This window comes from Acanthisitta chloris, unplaced genomic scaffold (genome assembly GCF_000695815.1).
Source record: "Acanthisitta chloris isolate BGI_N310 unplaced genomic scaffold, ASM69581v1 scaffold3878, whole genome shotgun sequence".
Classification (NCBI taxonomy): Eukaryota; Metazoa; Chordata; class Aves; order Passeriformes; family Acanthisittidae; genus Acanthisitta; species Acanthisitta chloris.
In genome coordinates this window covers 18,473-32,709 of record NW_008685414.1, presented here as the reverse complement: position 1 = coordinate 32,709, position 14,237 = coordinate 18,473, and the positions used below count along the sequence as shown (strand labels likewise).

General features: G+C 41.9%; 1 protein-coding gene across 1 annotated transcript in view; it reads left to right on the top strand.

Moving 5' to 3' along the window:
* Window positions 1-14,237, top strand: part of LOC103807040 (lipoxygenase homology domain-containing protein 1-like) — a gene marked incomplete at both ends in the record, with an annotated part of 56,275 nt that overhangs the window by 25,840 nt on the left and 16,198 nt on the right. The window contains 2 exons of the mRNA XM_009079758.1: window positions 824-941; window positions 9,058-9,235. Coding sequence (XP_009078006.1) covers window positions 824-941; window positions 9,058-9,235 — 296 coding nt within the window. The remainder of the gene's footprint in view (window positions 1-823; window positions 942-9,057; window positions 9,236-14,237) is intronic.

Genomic DNA, 14,237 nt, shown 5'->3' with positions numbered 1-14,237 from the left:
TTCTTCCTAGCACCAGTGATGCTAAGAGGGAGGGAAGGTGCAGGCCCAGTCAATGTAATCTTGTTCAGGAAGCATATGTTAGCTGTTTTTTCCCTTTTCCTCCTTTCTGCTGATTGCTATGGATGAGCAGCTCCCACACATCCTTGTGCCTATAAGCAGCAGCCAAGTATAGGGTAAGGTCTTTCATGCAATGTTACACAAACCCACTGTGATTCTTACCAAAGAGGGAGGTAGTTTGCAAATCCAAATTCCCCAAATTCATGAGGCTGGTTTTGGCTCCTTTCTAACAATTTGCCTGTGCTTACTAAACTTAGACATTGGGCTCTGACTTGCAATCTGGGTGCTGTATTTAGCTGAGCTGCAGCAACTGCCTGTCTCCACGGCAAGTGCAAAGTTATGTGCTGCATCTCAGTGATAAGAGATGAGGCAAAATTATTTTGCCTTGTGCTAAGATGGGCCAAGGGCAAGCAAGTTGGCAGCTGCCAGGAGGAAGGCAATGTGCAGAAACCTGACTGTGAGTCGCTATTGTTCTGATTACAATCAGAGCAGTAATGTATGCTACAGGCTGCCTGGAATGGCTCCAGGTGCCTCGTAGGGGCTTGATTTTCCAGGGGAGGAGGAACCCCTGTCAGATCTGCTCTGACATGTCTTGCCAATGGCACAGTGGCTTTTGATTGCAGGACAGGAAAGCTCAAGTCCAATAAAGTGCACTCATAAACTTTTAATTTGAGGCAGTTAGCATGGTGAGAGTTGTGGCACAGACAGAGATGCAACGATGCTGTAAAGCAGCCGAGAAACCTCCTCAGTCTTTCAATCCCTCCAGGTTTGAGCGAGGCCAAGAGGACAGTTTCATTATGGAGATCGCTGATGTCGCACCCCTCAGGAAGATGAGGGTCCGGATAGATGGAAAGGGGACTCGCCCGGACTGGTTCCTGGAAAGGGTAATGCACTCCACACCACGTGTCTCTCACAGCCTGCTTGTTCTGAAGCCTCTCAGTCCTTGATGAAGGGGAGAAAGGCACTGAGTGATACTCACTTTTATTAATTCCTACATTTTTTCTCCTTGGTTTCTCATGGTTTTTCAATGCAGGAATTGAGTCAAGAAAGAAGAGAGCAAGGGGCAAGGCTGTGTTGGAAAGCATTTGTTTTTGTGGTGGAATCACCATGCCTGAAAATGTTTAAAAGGCTTGTGGATGTGGCATGTGGGGATACGGTTTAGTGTGACCACTGTGGTGCTGGGTTAATGGTTGGACTTGATGATCTTGGATGTCTTTTCCAACTTAAATTATTCTAAGATTTGATGATATTATCACACACTTTGCTGTTAGATCCCAATCCCTGCCACTGGGGCACCTGAAATATTTTCTTGTCCCTGGGATGTACCCTCAGTCCCTGCAGATCTCTGCTATGCTCTGACCCTTTAGAGGTCCCCTTAGAGGAGGAGTCATGTGCTGATTAAACGCCATCAGATGTCATTAATGAAGAAACACATCTCTGTCACTTGAATTCAACATACTTTTTCTGGAGTAGATATCCTTCTGGATTTCTGCCTCTTGACTTTTTTATAAGAATAGTTTACAACCGACTAGTTTAACCAACAGTCAGAAGAAACAGCAGATTATTTTTTAAATTGGGTCCTTTATCCTTTTTGTCTAGTCTGAAGTGTTTTTTCATTTTTCCATAATGTGTTTCTAAGCACTGGTCCTAGGTAGCCACTAGTTTCCAGTGAAGTGATGAACATCTTTTCACCTTTGTTAACATGAGATAAAAGGCATTACTGTCACACAGTACCATTTTAACTTGAGCATTTACACTTATAACTTTTTTCTTAGCAACTGGGGAAGGAGAGGAACTGAAAGGGGGAAATTTAGGCTGGATACTAGGAAGAAATTCTTTGCTGTGGGGGTGGTGAGATACTGGAGGGAGGTTGTGGGATGCTCCAACCCTGGCAGTGTTCAAGGTCAGGTTGGATAAAGCTTTGAGCAACCTGGTGTAATGGAAGGTGTTTCTACCCAATGCAGGGGGGTTGGGACTAGATGATCTTTAAGGTCCTTCCCAGCTCTTAACATTCTGTGATTCTGTGTTAACTCTTGTGCAGCATTTCAAAGGATTAGACCTCCAGCATATATCTTTAGAATAGACGCCACAGACACACAATCTTTCTCTCTCTGCCTAAAGAATAACTCAATCTGTTCTCTGATTTGATTCAGATGTCTTGGTTGAACTCCCTTTGTCATTTCTCCCATACTTTCCCTTGAGTTTTATAAATCATATTCATATAAAATGAAATCAAATAAAGCTTCTTCATCCAGAGACATCCAGGTCCTGCAGTCATGAATCAGCAATAGCTCAAAGGTGAGAGATGGCAATATCCTTAGTTGCACCTTCCCACTTTCCTGTTGCCTGCAGGAATTTAGGCATTCCAAAACCTGAGCCTGCTTGATTGTCCTACCCAAAGCAAAACTTTCCCAGGGAAACAGGCAAAATGGACTCTCATTTGGACATATCTAATGGTATTATAGCCATCTTATAGCTCTATAGAAGCCACAGGTGAACTGTGTGCACAAAAACAGGTCTTCAGTGTGGAGAGAAACAGCCTCCAGACGATTCAATGTGAATTAGGCTGAAGCCACTTTATTAGGATTCTACTGTCCCTAATATACTGTGTTTCTCCCCGTGTACGCAATCACACATATAATGATTGGATAAAGCCTTTGCTCACGTGCCTCTAAGAGCTAAATGATAGGTTGGATAATAGTCTGACTCAGTCCACCCTTCACAGGTGTTATTGCTCTTCTGCTCCCTTTATCTTATCCTTGCAGAGTTTTTTAATCCTTCTTTTGTGTTTGGTACTCATCTCCCAACCTTGTACGTGTTTAGTTCACCTCCCCGTATGGCAGGTTCACAAGGTGTCCATTTTCTTCTAAGTACATTGTCTCTACACTTCAGACCAGATTTAAAAGGGGGCTTATAAAAAAGAGGGAGAGTGACTTTTTACACAGACAGATAGTGATAGGACAAGAGATAATGGGTTTAAACTAAAAGAGAAGAGACTTAGGTTAGATGTCAGGAAGAAACTCTTGGCTGTGAGGATGGTGAGGCACTGGCACAGGTTGCCCAGAAGAACTGGCTGCTCCATCCCTGTAAGTGTTCAAGGCAAGGTTGAATGGGGATCTGAGCAACTTTGTCTAGTGGAAGGTGTTCTTACCCATGGCAGGGGTTTGGAACTAGATGGCTTTTAAGATACTTTCCAACCCAAACTATTATTTTATGATTCTATGATTTTAGAAGCTTACAAAAATTATGGCCAGAGTTTCTTTTTTTCATAGAGAAACAGAGAATGAAGGATCTTAAATCCAGTGACACTTACAAAACTGTATTTATTGGTTTTCTTTTGCACCTTCCCTGCAAAGGTAATGTTTACATTTGCATTCCTAGGCAGACAGTGAGGACAAGAGTGCTCTGAAAGCAGGGAGGAAGGATTTGTGTTTTCTGATTTGTATTCCAGCCTCAAAAACTTACGTAGCCTTGTGTGACATGAAAAGTGATCTGAGCCCATTTCCATTTCTGTCAAAAGTGTATATTAAAACTGCATAATGAAATACTTGTGGGGGTAGTGCTAAACTCTCAGACAGATGGTTCACAGTTAGTGCTAACTAGCACAGTGAAATGAAAAGCTAGATTGAGCCATCAACCCCATAATTAACCATTTGTTGCTCCATTTATCTATGGGATATTCTTAGTTTTCTTGTTCTATTAAACTAACAATACATGATCTTTTTAATTCTCTTTGGCCTTCTGGTAAACTGTTGCTGGTTGTAATCTATACTGCTTTTAGTTTGCCAGAAATAGAAATGCATAAATACCAATTAAAATGCATGAAATATCAATGATGCTGTACGCAGCCAAAAGATTCAATTTCCAAGCAGGCAAGTAGTTTTTTTTTCCTGTCTAGATAAAATGCACTAAAATTTCATTCAAAATCTCGGCCAAGTAATGAACTTGGTACTGATTATTCAAACTGCACCACAAGTGGCAACAAGTTTTAAATGCCACTACCTAAAGGGTGATTAGTGAGGTATTGTGCCAGAATGAACATTATTAATCATAACTATGCACAAAAAGGCACAGTGAAAGTTCTCCAAAGCTGAGCAATGCTTTCTGATGGCTGCACTGCTGGGAAATGCAAAGAGTTTGAATCTTTTCCTCTGATGTAATGCTGGATCTCATGTTCTTCCACGTCAAGCTACCATGACACTTGTCTGTGTTTCTGAAAAATCAGGGAAGAGAACCATAAAATTACAGAATAACAGTCTGATTTCAGTTTGAAAGCTTAGTTTCAACCCCCCCTTCCATGGGAAGGGACAACTTCCAATAGACAAGGTTGCTCAGAGCCCCATCCAATCTGGTCTTGAACACTTATAAGGATGGGGCAGCCATTATCTTCCCTGGGCAACCTGTGTCAGTGCCTCAGTACCATCAACATACAAAAATTGCAACTTCTAATTAGGAAACTTATGTAAATGGATGCTTTGGCAACCTCCTGGGATAGCTGGTTCCACAGCCCATGTGATGATTTCACCTGCTGTCCAGTGTCTTAGATACAAAATTGAAAAGATAGAAACAAGAAATGATGAAAGATCTCTGAGTGAAATACCAGGAATTATGAGACTATTGAATTCTGCAGAGTTGCTTCACCCAGAATTTTAATGTTACTTTGTGCTGTCAAAGCCAGACAGATAAGAAGCTGCCTTAATGAAGCACTAATTGCATTGCATTCAAACGTCACAAATAATCCTGCCTTTGGGATTCAGTCTTTATTCAGTTCTTTCTCCTTTGTATAAAGGAGATTAAGAGAATTTGAGAATTATTATTGAGAATTGGGAATTATATAGCTGAAGCCGACTTTTTTCTTAGCAGTAGAGTGAAGTCCTTTTGTTTCACAGTCAGAGGATTCTCTTTTTAAGCAAAGAATAATGACATGCAGCAGAAGAAAAAAACCTGTGTTGGAGTTTTTAAAGGTGAATTCCACGACCTATGTATTTTGGTGTCAGTAGGGTGGGATACCCTGCAGAGTGTGTTTTACATGGCATCTAGGAGAAGTCCGAGTAGGGGTAAATCAAATGATTGGACATGTCAGATCTTTCTATTGCAGCAGTGTACAATTAATTTCTAGTTGTCTAATTTTAAAGTTCCTGTCAACTACAGTATTTGCAGCTACAAAGCAAGTTATCCACATTTTATTCATACATAATGCTTCTGCTTTCTTTTCATTGTTTATAGGTGTTCTACAGTCCACTTAAGCTCGATGCACAATTAGCAATAAAGTTTGAGCTGAAAAGCACACAGGATGTCCACAGCAAGTTCTAGGCATCTTAAAATAATAGTTTAGATGCAATGTAAAGTAGCAGTCTCATTGCCAAGCAGTAGCTAGTTTTTCTGAGAGGAAGGGACAGAAAAGAAATATAGTCTCAGCTCCTGAGATGACTTGCTTGACCCTCATGATTGAAATCAAAATCCTGCATCACCTTCTGTGTGTGCAACACCCACAAACACCTCCATGTAGAATGAGATTAATTTTCTGCTATTTTCATCACTGAAAACCACTACATTCAGTTTTCACCTCTTCTACCAAACTATTTAGGCCTCCCATGTAGTCAGCAGACAGATGGATCTGAGAGAGGGAAAGATGCCTTGAGTCACAGTTTACCTGTACCCAGCTTGGGTGGGATGCGTTGCTTCCCCAGGAATATCCAGGTCCCACCACTGACCGCAGGCGTGGCCAGTGTGATGCGGTTGGGCTGGATGACCAACATTTAGGCAGTTCATGCTAAGTAAATGAGGCAATGTACCCATGTTGTGACCAAGCAATCAGCCCGCTGCAGGTTTCCTGCCATTTCCATGTCCCTTGCTATGATCATAGAATCATAGAATACTCTGGGCTGGAAATGACCTTTAAAGGTCATCTAGTCCAATTGCCCTGCCATGGACAGGGACATCTTCCCATGCCCACCTGGTTTGGACACTTACAGGGGTGGGGCAACCTCAGCTTCTCTGGACAACCTGTGCCAGTGCTTCACCATGCTCACTGTAACTAATTTCTCCCTAATATCTAATCTAACCCTGCCCTCTGTCAGTTTGAAGCCATTCCCCCTTGTCTTGTCACTCCAGGCCCTTATCCAAATTCGTTCTCCAGCTATCTTGGAGCCTCTTTAGTACTGAAAGTGATTCTAAGGTCTGCCTGGAGCCTTCTCTTCTCTAGGCTGAACACCCCCAGCTCTGATCCTGTCTCCATTGCAGAGGAGCTCCAGCAATCAGAGCATCTTCTTGGCCTTGTCTTAATTCACTCCAGCATCTCCACATCCTTCTGATGTTGTGGGCCCCAGAATTGTAGGCAGCACTGCAGATGGGGTCTCACTTGAGTGGAACAGAGGGGCAGATTAACCCCCTTGCCCTGCTGCCCATGCTGCTCAGGATCATCCCAGGGCATGCTGGGGTTTCACAGTTGTTTTCCCAGGGCAGACAAAGCTCGTAAAATTAGTATCTTTCTCCTGTGTGTTCTTCTCTGCAACGGCATGCCAGAATGAGATATCAGGGACACCTATCTGTGTCTCTGCTAACTGCTTACATGAGGCTGCATATGGAAGAAATCACACATCCTGATTGGGAGACTGGGGATGAGGGCATTTTGCTCCAGCAGTTTTAGTAGCCAGACAGATTTTCCCAGACAGCATCTGGAGCATTGAGCATGGGCTGGGTATTTGTGAGAGGTCTGATGTCTCGGTCTGCGAGCGCACTCCAGCTGACAACTCTAATCTGCTTCTAACCCCCCCAGTGCTTTCCTGACAATTCCCTGAAAGCTTTGCTCAGGGCATTTTGCTACTAACAATGTCACTGTCATTCCCAAGTAGGGCAGAGGTATTGCTGGCTGAAACTTTTCCAACATAATGTTTATGCACCAGGGGAAAAAGAAAGGACATTTTCGGTCAAGTCGACATTATTCACAATTCAGTTTTGCAAATTTTGGCCAAAGAAAAGTTTTTAGGTTGGACTCCTAAGAGGATGTAGATGTTTATGACAGAGGGCACTTCCACCTGGTCTGTGCCCCAGCAGAGAGGTTACCTGGTGCGGTAGGGGAGACCTGATTTCTGCTTGATTCAAAGCAAGGATTTGATTAAATATCTCTTGAGTCATAGAACAGTTTTTTGACCACAAAGTAATAGTGTTAACTGGCTGTGAATAAGCAGCTTTTTTGAAAAGTGGGACAGCTTCTGCAGCCAAAAATGTCCTGTCCCCATGAGATGAAGGTGCTGTTACAGAACCCTGTATACCATCAGGCAGAGTGAAAACCCTAGATGACTGTCCTACCCACAGAACCATTGAATGCACAAGTGGCATGGCTTCCTGCTCAGCTTCAGTGTAGCTACTGCCTTCTTTAAAATAAATTTTTATAACCTGGAGCATTATTCTTCTTTTGAACTGCTAAAAGCTCCAGCAAAAATTGGTTGGGGTCAACAGAAGGTCATAGAGTGGGACACCTGGAGTTTGAGGACAGAATCTGAGCACACTTGATCTCAAGATAAGTTTTATTAAGGTTTTTTTCTTAGGCTGATATATAAGAGTTTAGCAAAAGGTCACTGAGGTCGTCAAGCAGCTGAAGCATATGGCACACAAGGAAAGGCTGAGGAAAATAGAGTTTTAATCCTTGAGAAGCAAAAACTGAGGGGGCTTAATTATGATCTGCTTCTGCTTGAAGGGAGGCTACAGAGAACATCGATCCAGTCTCATCTCAAAGGTGAACAGTTAAAAGGTATGAGACAACGGACAAAAGTTGCAATGAGAAAAATCCCAATCAGATATAAAGAAAAAAATCTTTCCAATGAGAGTGGTGCAGCTCTGGGATGAGTACTCAGAGTGTTTGGGGAATCTGCAGCCTTGAAGATTTCCAAAACTCGTTTGGACGTGGCTTTGCAGTCAGCCACGCTTGGAGCAGGAGCTGGAACTATACACCTCCAGGCATCTCTTTTAATTCAACATTTCCCATAACTGCATGATTCATTCCTCCCCAATATTTTGTCACCCTTCTCTGATATGTCTGGGTTCATGTTTCTTGGCCTTTGCAGAAACAGTATTTGCTGATGCACGGCTGCACTCAGATACAGTCTCTGTTTCTGTTAAATGGTAACAGAAATGGTAATTTGCAGCCCTGTCTTCTCCCTTCCCTCCAACTCCCCCAATTTAGTGAGAACTTACTGCTACATTTTTGCTGTAGGCAGGTGTAATGCCTTTCTCCCACCTGACTGATGCTCCACTGAGCCCACATTCAACAGGAGTCATAAAGGTGCATATTTTATTAGGCATTTGTTGGAGTAACTCACCGACTTATTCTGTGTTCATTCCCATTCTGTTAGCACCACAGTATTTGAGCTCCTTCCATGACATTAGATAGCATGACTAATATCTGTTGCATACTGTTTGTTCTGTCACCTTTTCCCAGAGGGAGAATTGTGTGAAACATTAAGTTTTGCTGGCCTAATTTTATCTTGAGCCTTGCTTTAACTTGTTTGGGATTGGTTTGCATCTCTCTACAGTGATCTCTGCGTATTCACACAAAGGAGTCGGGCAAAAACAAAAACAAAAACAAAAACAAAAAAAAGATGCTGTTTCCTTCAAGGAGGCATAATGAAAATTTTAATAACTATGTTACTTTTTTGGAGTGAATTCCATGCTGGGTCCCAGGAAAGGTCTGACTCTCTTAAGGTTGAGCTTTGTCCGTAACTTACATCAGCGGAGCAAAGTTCTCCCTATGCTTTGCCTCATGGAAGAAAAGGTATTACAGTATTATGAAGACCGTTTCTCAGGACAAATCACCACAGCAAATATTGTCCATAGGAGGAGACAGCTGCGTTTATTGCAGAAGACCTCAGTACAGGTTTTGAAGCTATGGTCGAACTCTCCCTATGACCTGCCATACTGTACACTTCATAAGTTTAATCTTTGCCCTCATTCAAATGGTACCTGATGTAAGGTTTTTTCCCTTATTTTGGCTCTTCACAGATCATCCTGAAGAACCTGACTAATCAAGAAACGGCCACATTTACGTATGGTGAATGGCTATCAAAGTTGAAAAATGAAAAGGGAACCCTGGTGTGTGAGATGCCAGCTGTCATAAACGATGAGCAGATGATGGAGGACACGACATACAGTCTTGAGGTTAAAACCAGTGATGTTGGAGGTTCGTCCATGGTAGATACTTTATGAATTTTCTAGTATCAAGTTTGATTTTTAGCAATGGAAAACATCTGCTTAATTTGAAATCCGGTTTTAAAAAGCATAATTTAGCCATACCAAGCTGGAACACCACCATTTTGGCTGGTCATTCATCATGGCAGTGTAAATCCATGAGATTCATCCTCATCTGAGCTCCGAGCATAACATATTTAGACACAAAGCATAGATTTGACTGTTGTCTGCTTCCTTTGAAGGCACCTTAACAGAAACTATTACCAGACCATGTTGCAATTGTCAGCAGCCGTCTTTTTCCTTTTTGGTCAGATCCACTCATTCAGGATGGTCAAAGCTGGTGTGCTCCAGGTTTTCAGTCAGCACTATCTGCCTTGCCCAAAGCAGACAGCAATAACTTCCACTCTTTTTCAAAGTATTTTGAGACCATTTATCTCAGGCTATGGAAAACCATCCCTAAAACACACACCAGATAGAAGAGGTGAAATGCAGTATAGAGGAAACTGCAGAGCTTCAAGAGCCAAGAAATGGGATTTCTATGTCATTTCCTGGGATCACTGCCTCTTTTCATAAGAATTTCTGTCAGGCTGCTGAATGAAGAATGCAGCCACATAAAAGCTGCCTTATGCCAAAATGGGGCAGGCTAGACATTGTCTTGCAGGCACCTTGTTTGAAAGACTGACCCTCAAAGGAGATTCTGTCTCAGTAGTGCACACAACCACCTCCTGATCCTTACTTTTTTATTTTTTTAAAAGCTATTTACTACTCCCCCTCTCAGTTTTAACAGTGGTAATTTATGCAGTTGATGAGGTTTGATCAAAGAATATCAAAATGCCCCTAGCAGAGCATCTTCCTGCAACCTCACTATTTTTTACATGACTGCTCTGACTGATGCTTGTTTGAAAAACATGAAGTGAAATACTAAAAACAGAAGAGAGAGAAGAGGGAGTAAGATTTGTTTACATATCTGGCAGTCCGTCTAATATAATGGTAGATCTTTCTGTGACCTTTTTTTGTGAAATCCAGCCCTAATTCACAAAGGCAATGAAAACAGAAATGAAAGGAGAATAGAAGATAACAGCAGCAGCAGACAGATCTGCCCCTCTCATTGAGTAAAGGATGACTGGTATTAATGAAGAAACACTCTATATCATTATAAACTGCAGCAACCAGTAGAAAGGAGCAGATTACAGAGTGGCTTCAGAGTCTCTTTGTGATTAGATCATACAGCACACTGACAAAATGCTGAATTTTATCCAGATTATCTAAAGCGGGTAAAAGTCAGGAACCATCTCCCCTCTTTGATCAGTATGTGTTCCACAATTACTTCTGGTTTGACCAATTCAGGTAGAAAGACATTTTATCCTAGACAGTTTAAACATGTTATATCATCTTCTGCCACACTGACATTGTCTAGGGACAGCAATGCTGCACAAGGAATGAAATCAAATGTGTTTATTTCCATTAAATAAATAGAAATTTAAAACACCCACTTTTTAAATAAAGCTTTTCTTTGCAATAGTTTTCAACTTTCCAGTGCATCAGAAGAACTGAGAAAAAAAATACAAAAGAGAAATCAAATTCATCTCACCTATTTTTCACTCACTGAGAAATTATATTTCTGGTCTTAGTTACTTCTAGTCTTGACAGTCTCTGGTCAATTCATCTGGGAGAGTGGAGCCTTCATCAGTGGTCTGGATTGTCCTCTGGAGGGTCTCATCCAGTGTCTCTTCATCAGATCCAGACAGAGACAGCATGATTAAATTAGGCTACATGGCTAAAGTCAGGGAAAATGAATCCCATAAAAAATGTCCTGCAGCAAACTAGAAAACATAAGCTATTTCCTCCCCACTGTACATGCATATTTAACAACAGCCTCATTTTACTATTTCCTTAAAGAAACCTCTGAGTCACAGTTTGGTTTCCACAAAGTCGTTTGACTGGGATGATCACGTATCATAGAAAGGTTGCATCAGGGAAAGACTCTGCACCTGCAAAAGTCAAATCACCTCTCTTCCAAAAGTCAAATCCGGATTCATCAGCAGTACCTTAGATGACAGTGCTCAAAGTGCCCACAGATAAGAAGAGAAGAGGCTGTCAGGATGTACACATCCCAAGTTGATAGATAATCTTTGGTTAAAAACAAGGTCTGGATCTACTTTTGATCTTAGAAGTAAAACAATCTCATTTTCTTCAAGGCATGACCCACAGACACAGCTGCAGTAGACAGATCTTTCTCTGGCACAAAAATGTCCCCATTGGTTAATTTTTACTATCTTCATTCCATATACAGGCATAATATACACAGTAATGCAATAAAGATGGAGAATGAATAAACACTGCTTTCTCATTTTCCAAGCAATAAGGAAGCAGGTTTTTATCTCTGCCGTTATAAGATTAATTAGGATGTTATCTGCTCAGCTCCAACCTACAAATTACATAATTCAGGCTAGTTGGTGTCAGCTCCTAGTGTCTTGTCCAAGTCTCTGTTATGTCAAAAGAAGGACAGTCTTTGGCCTCAGAAGGCTCAGAAGGTCTGACATCTCCGTAGTACATGACCCTGTCATCATTATCATTGTCTCTGCACCTGCCCCAACTCATCTCAGGGCTTCTCCTCACAGTGGTGTGCCCCAGATTCTGTCCTTCTTGGTAACCATCTACTGATCTCTTCTCAGTGTCTCAACATGACACAGGAATTCAGACTGGTGGCATGGTCTGACTATGGGCTTCTCAGGGATGAGTGAAAGGGATTAGATCTTCCCGTCAGATGCTGGCCATGCTCCATGTAGCCCAGTGTGCAGTTTACATTGAACATTGGGAGCCTCCTGATAGCCTGGATTCAATCCAAATCTCAATGTTCCTGCTATAACCTTTAGGGTTGTCTTTAACTTCACAGCATGTGCAGGGTTTATTCAACCCCAGATATAGAACTTCACATTTGCCCTTTCTGAACTTCATCGAATTTCTGCTTTCCATGTCCTCAAGTTGCTCCAGGTCCATTTGGGCTGGAATTCTGGCATTCAGAATGTCAGTCAGTACCACAAATTTACTGTTATCTAGAAATCTTCTGAGGAAAAAGTCTGTCATAGTTTAGGGTGTTGATGGTGAAGTTCAGTTCTCCAGACCCCAGTATCAGCCCATGAGCTATTGCACTTACTGCCAGTTCAGGCTTGTGCAACCACAGTACCTTCATCTCTTCATTTGTCAAGTTTTTTGCAGTTCCTAAATGTGCCTGACAGTTTCCTGGAACTGGCAACAACAACAAAAAATATCAGAGACCCGAATAGGTGAAATGTACATTGATTTAGCATTTCTGTTCTTTACTCTCCCATCTCCTGCTAATTGCTTGTGAGGGAAATGTCACAGCATGAGACGTTCATAAGCTTCTTCCTGCAGGGACAGTTTTGCTAAGAAACAGTTGGTTCTGTGCTTTTTGAGACCTGGCATTAATTAGGAGCCTGCTCCTTGCAAGGAAATGGACTTCAGTTTGCTTTGTTCCTCACCTCAGCAAGCTTTTGGGGTCATAAAAGGTACTGACAGATGAACTGCCTGAATCCCTGATGCTTTCTCTTCCTTCTTAAACCCTTCCTAGGGAACTGCTGAAAATTAGCTCCAATTTAGCATAGGCAATTTTCCGCATGAATACCACATGTTGCTTTACCTTTCCTCTGTACAACTCCTTTTCTTCTCTTTTCTTTTTTCTTTTAGTCATTGTTTTCAGTACTTCTGTAAGAACACTTGTGATTGCTTCCTAATTTCTGTATTTAAAAAATTATCTTGTGGAAGTGGTAACTTTCTCCAGAAGTGTACAATCCCCCTAACTTTGACTCTGCATTCTGTTTCGATGACGCTGTGGAAATTACTATCTGGGTGGCCCAAAGTGGATTTACAATACTCCTGTGCAAGAAATGGTTTGACAGGTTGTTAGAGTTTCAAAGCTGGGCTATCTAACCAAGGGCAGCAGACGCTGACTTTCTTTGTAAGACAGATTTGGGTTTGATGGTCTCATTTTCCTTTTCCAGAATTTAGGGGCTTTGGTTTTGACACAGAAATTACTGTCTGTCCACTTGGAATCAGATTTCTTTCTAGTAATCTGAATTTTTATTATGGTGTGAAAAATAAGAAGCAATACTTTTGGTGAAATTATAGATAACATCAGTTTAAAATGTAAGCCTTTCAGCTAAAATGTTTGTAAGGTCACTGCAGGTGGTGGTTTGGCCTTGAACTCCCCAAAAGTCAGGAAAGCTACATGGCTGCTTTCTGTGGTGAAGTGTGGACAGTAGTGGACATGAAATTTAAAATCGGGTAATAAAGATCATCTTAGAAATGTTTAGTTTCCTACCATGTACATAATTGGAAGGTGATAGTTAGTGGGGCAAACTGTTGAATGAGAAACTGGGGCTTTTTCCATTAAATGCAGCATGAGCAGTATTTTGAGAAACAGCAATATAGAATGAAGACCTGTGGGAGGAAAAAGTGGGCCTGAGATGCTGTAGTGGCTTGGTCAACAATCTACATTTACTCTGAAATCCCTGTGCCACACAATACAAGGAGGATACAGACCCCAGCTGATGCATCCCAGGTGCCACAAGGCAGCTTGCAGGAGGTTGTGGGACTGCAGAAGGGGACACTGTGGAAAAGAGACTTTGTCAGTGGGAAACTCGGGACAAGACTTGGTAGCTAGAAAAGTTAAAGTATGTTCTTCAATGCTCTTTCGTAGATTGCTGGATTCTGCTGGATAAGTCACTTGACTTCCCAAGCTACCTAGGAATAATGGGAGTCAGGACACTGACATCACCTGCAGAGCATCATGAGGCATTGTACAGTGCTTCATCAGGAACTGATATTCCTGCTTCCTATTAGCACTTCTGTCATTGCAATCACCACACCTTGAATGCAAGGGCAAAGTGTCCAGCTGTATATATAGAATGGACTAGAAGGGATGGTTGTTTGCTTCCATGGAGTGTCCTTCCAACAGCATCCTGCACAAATCT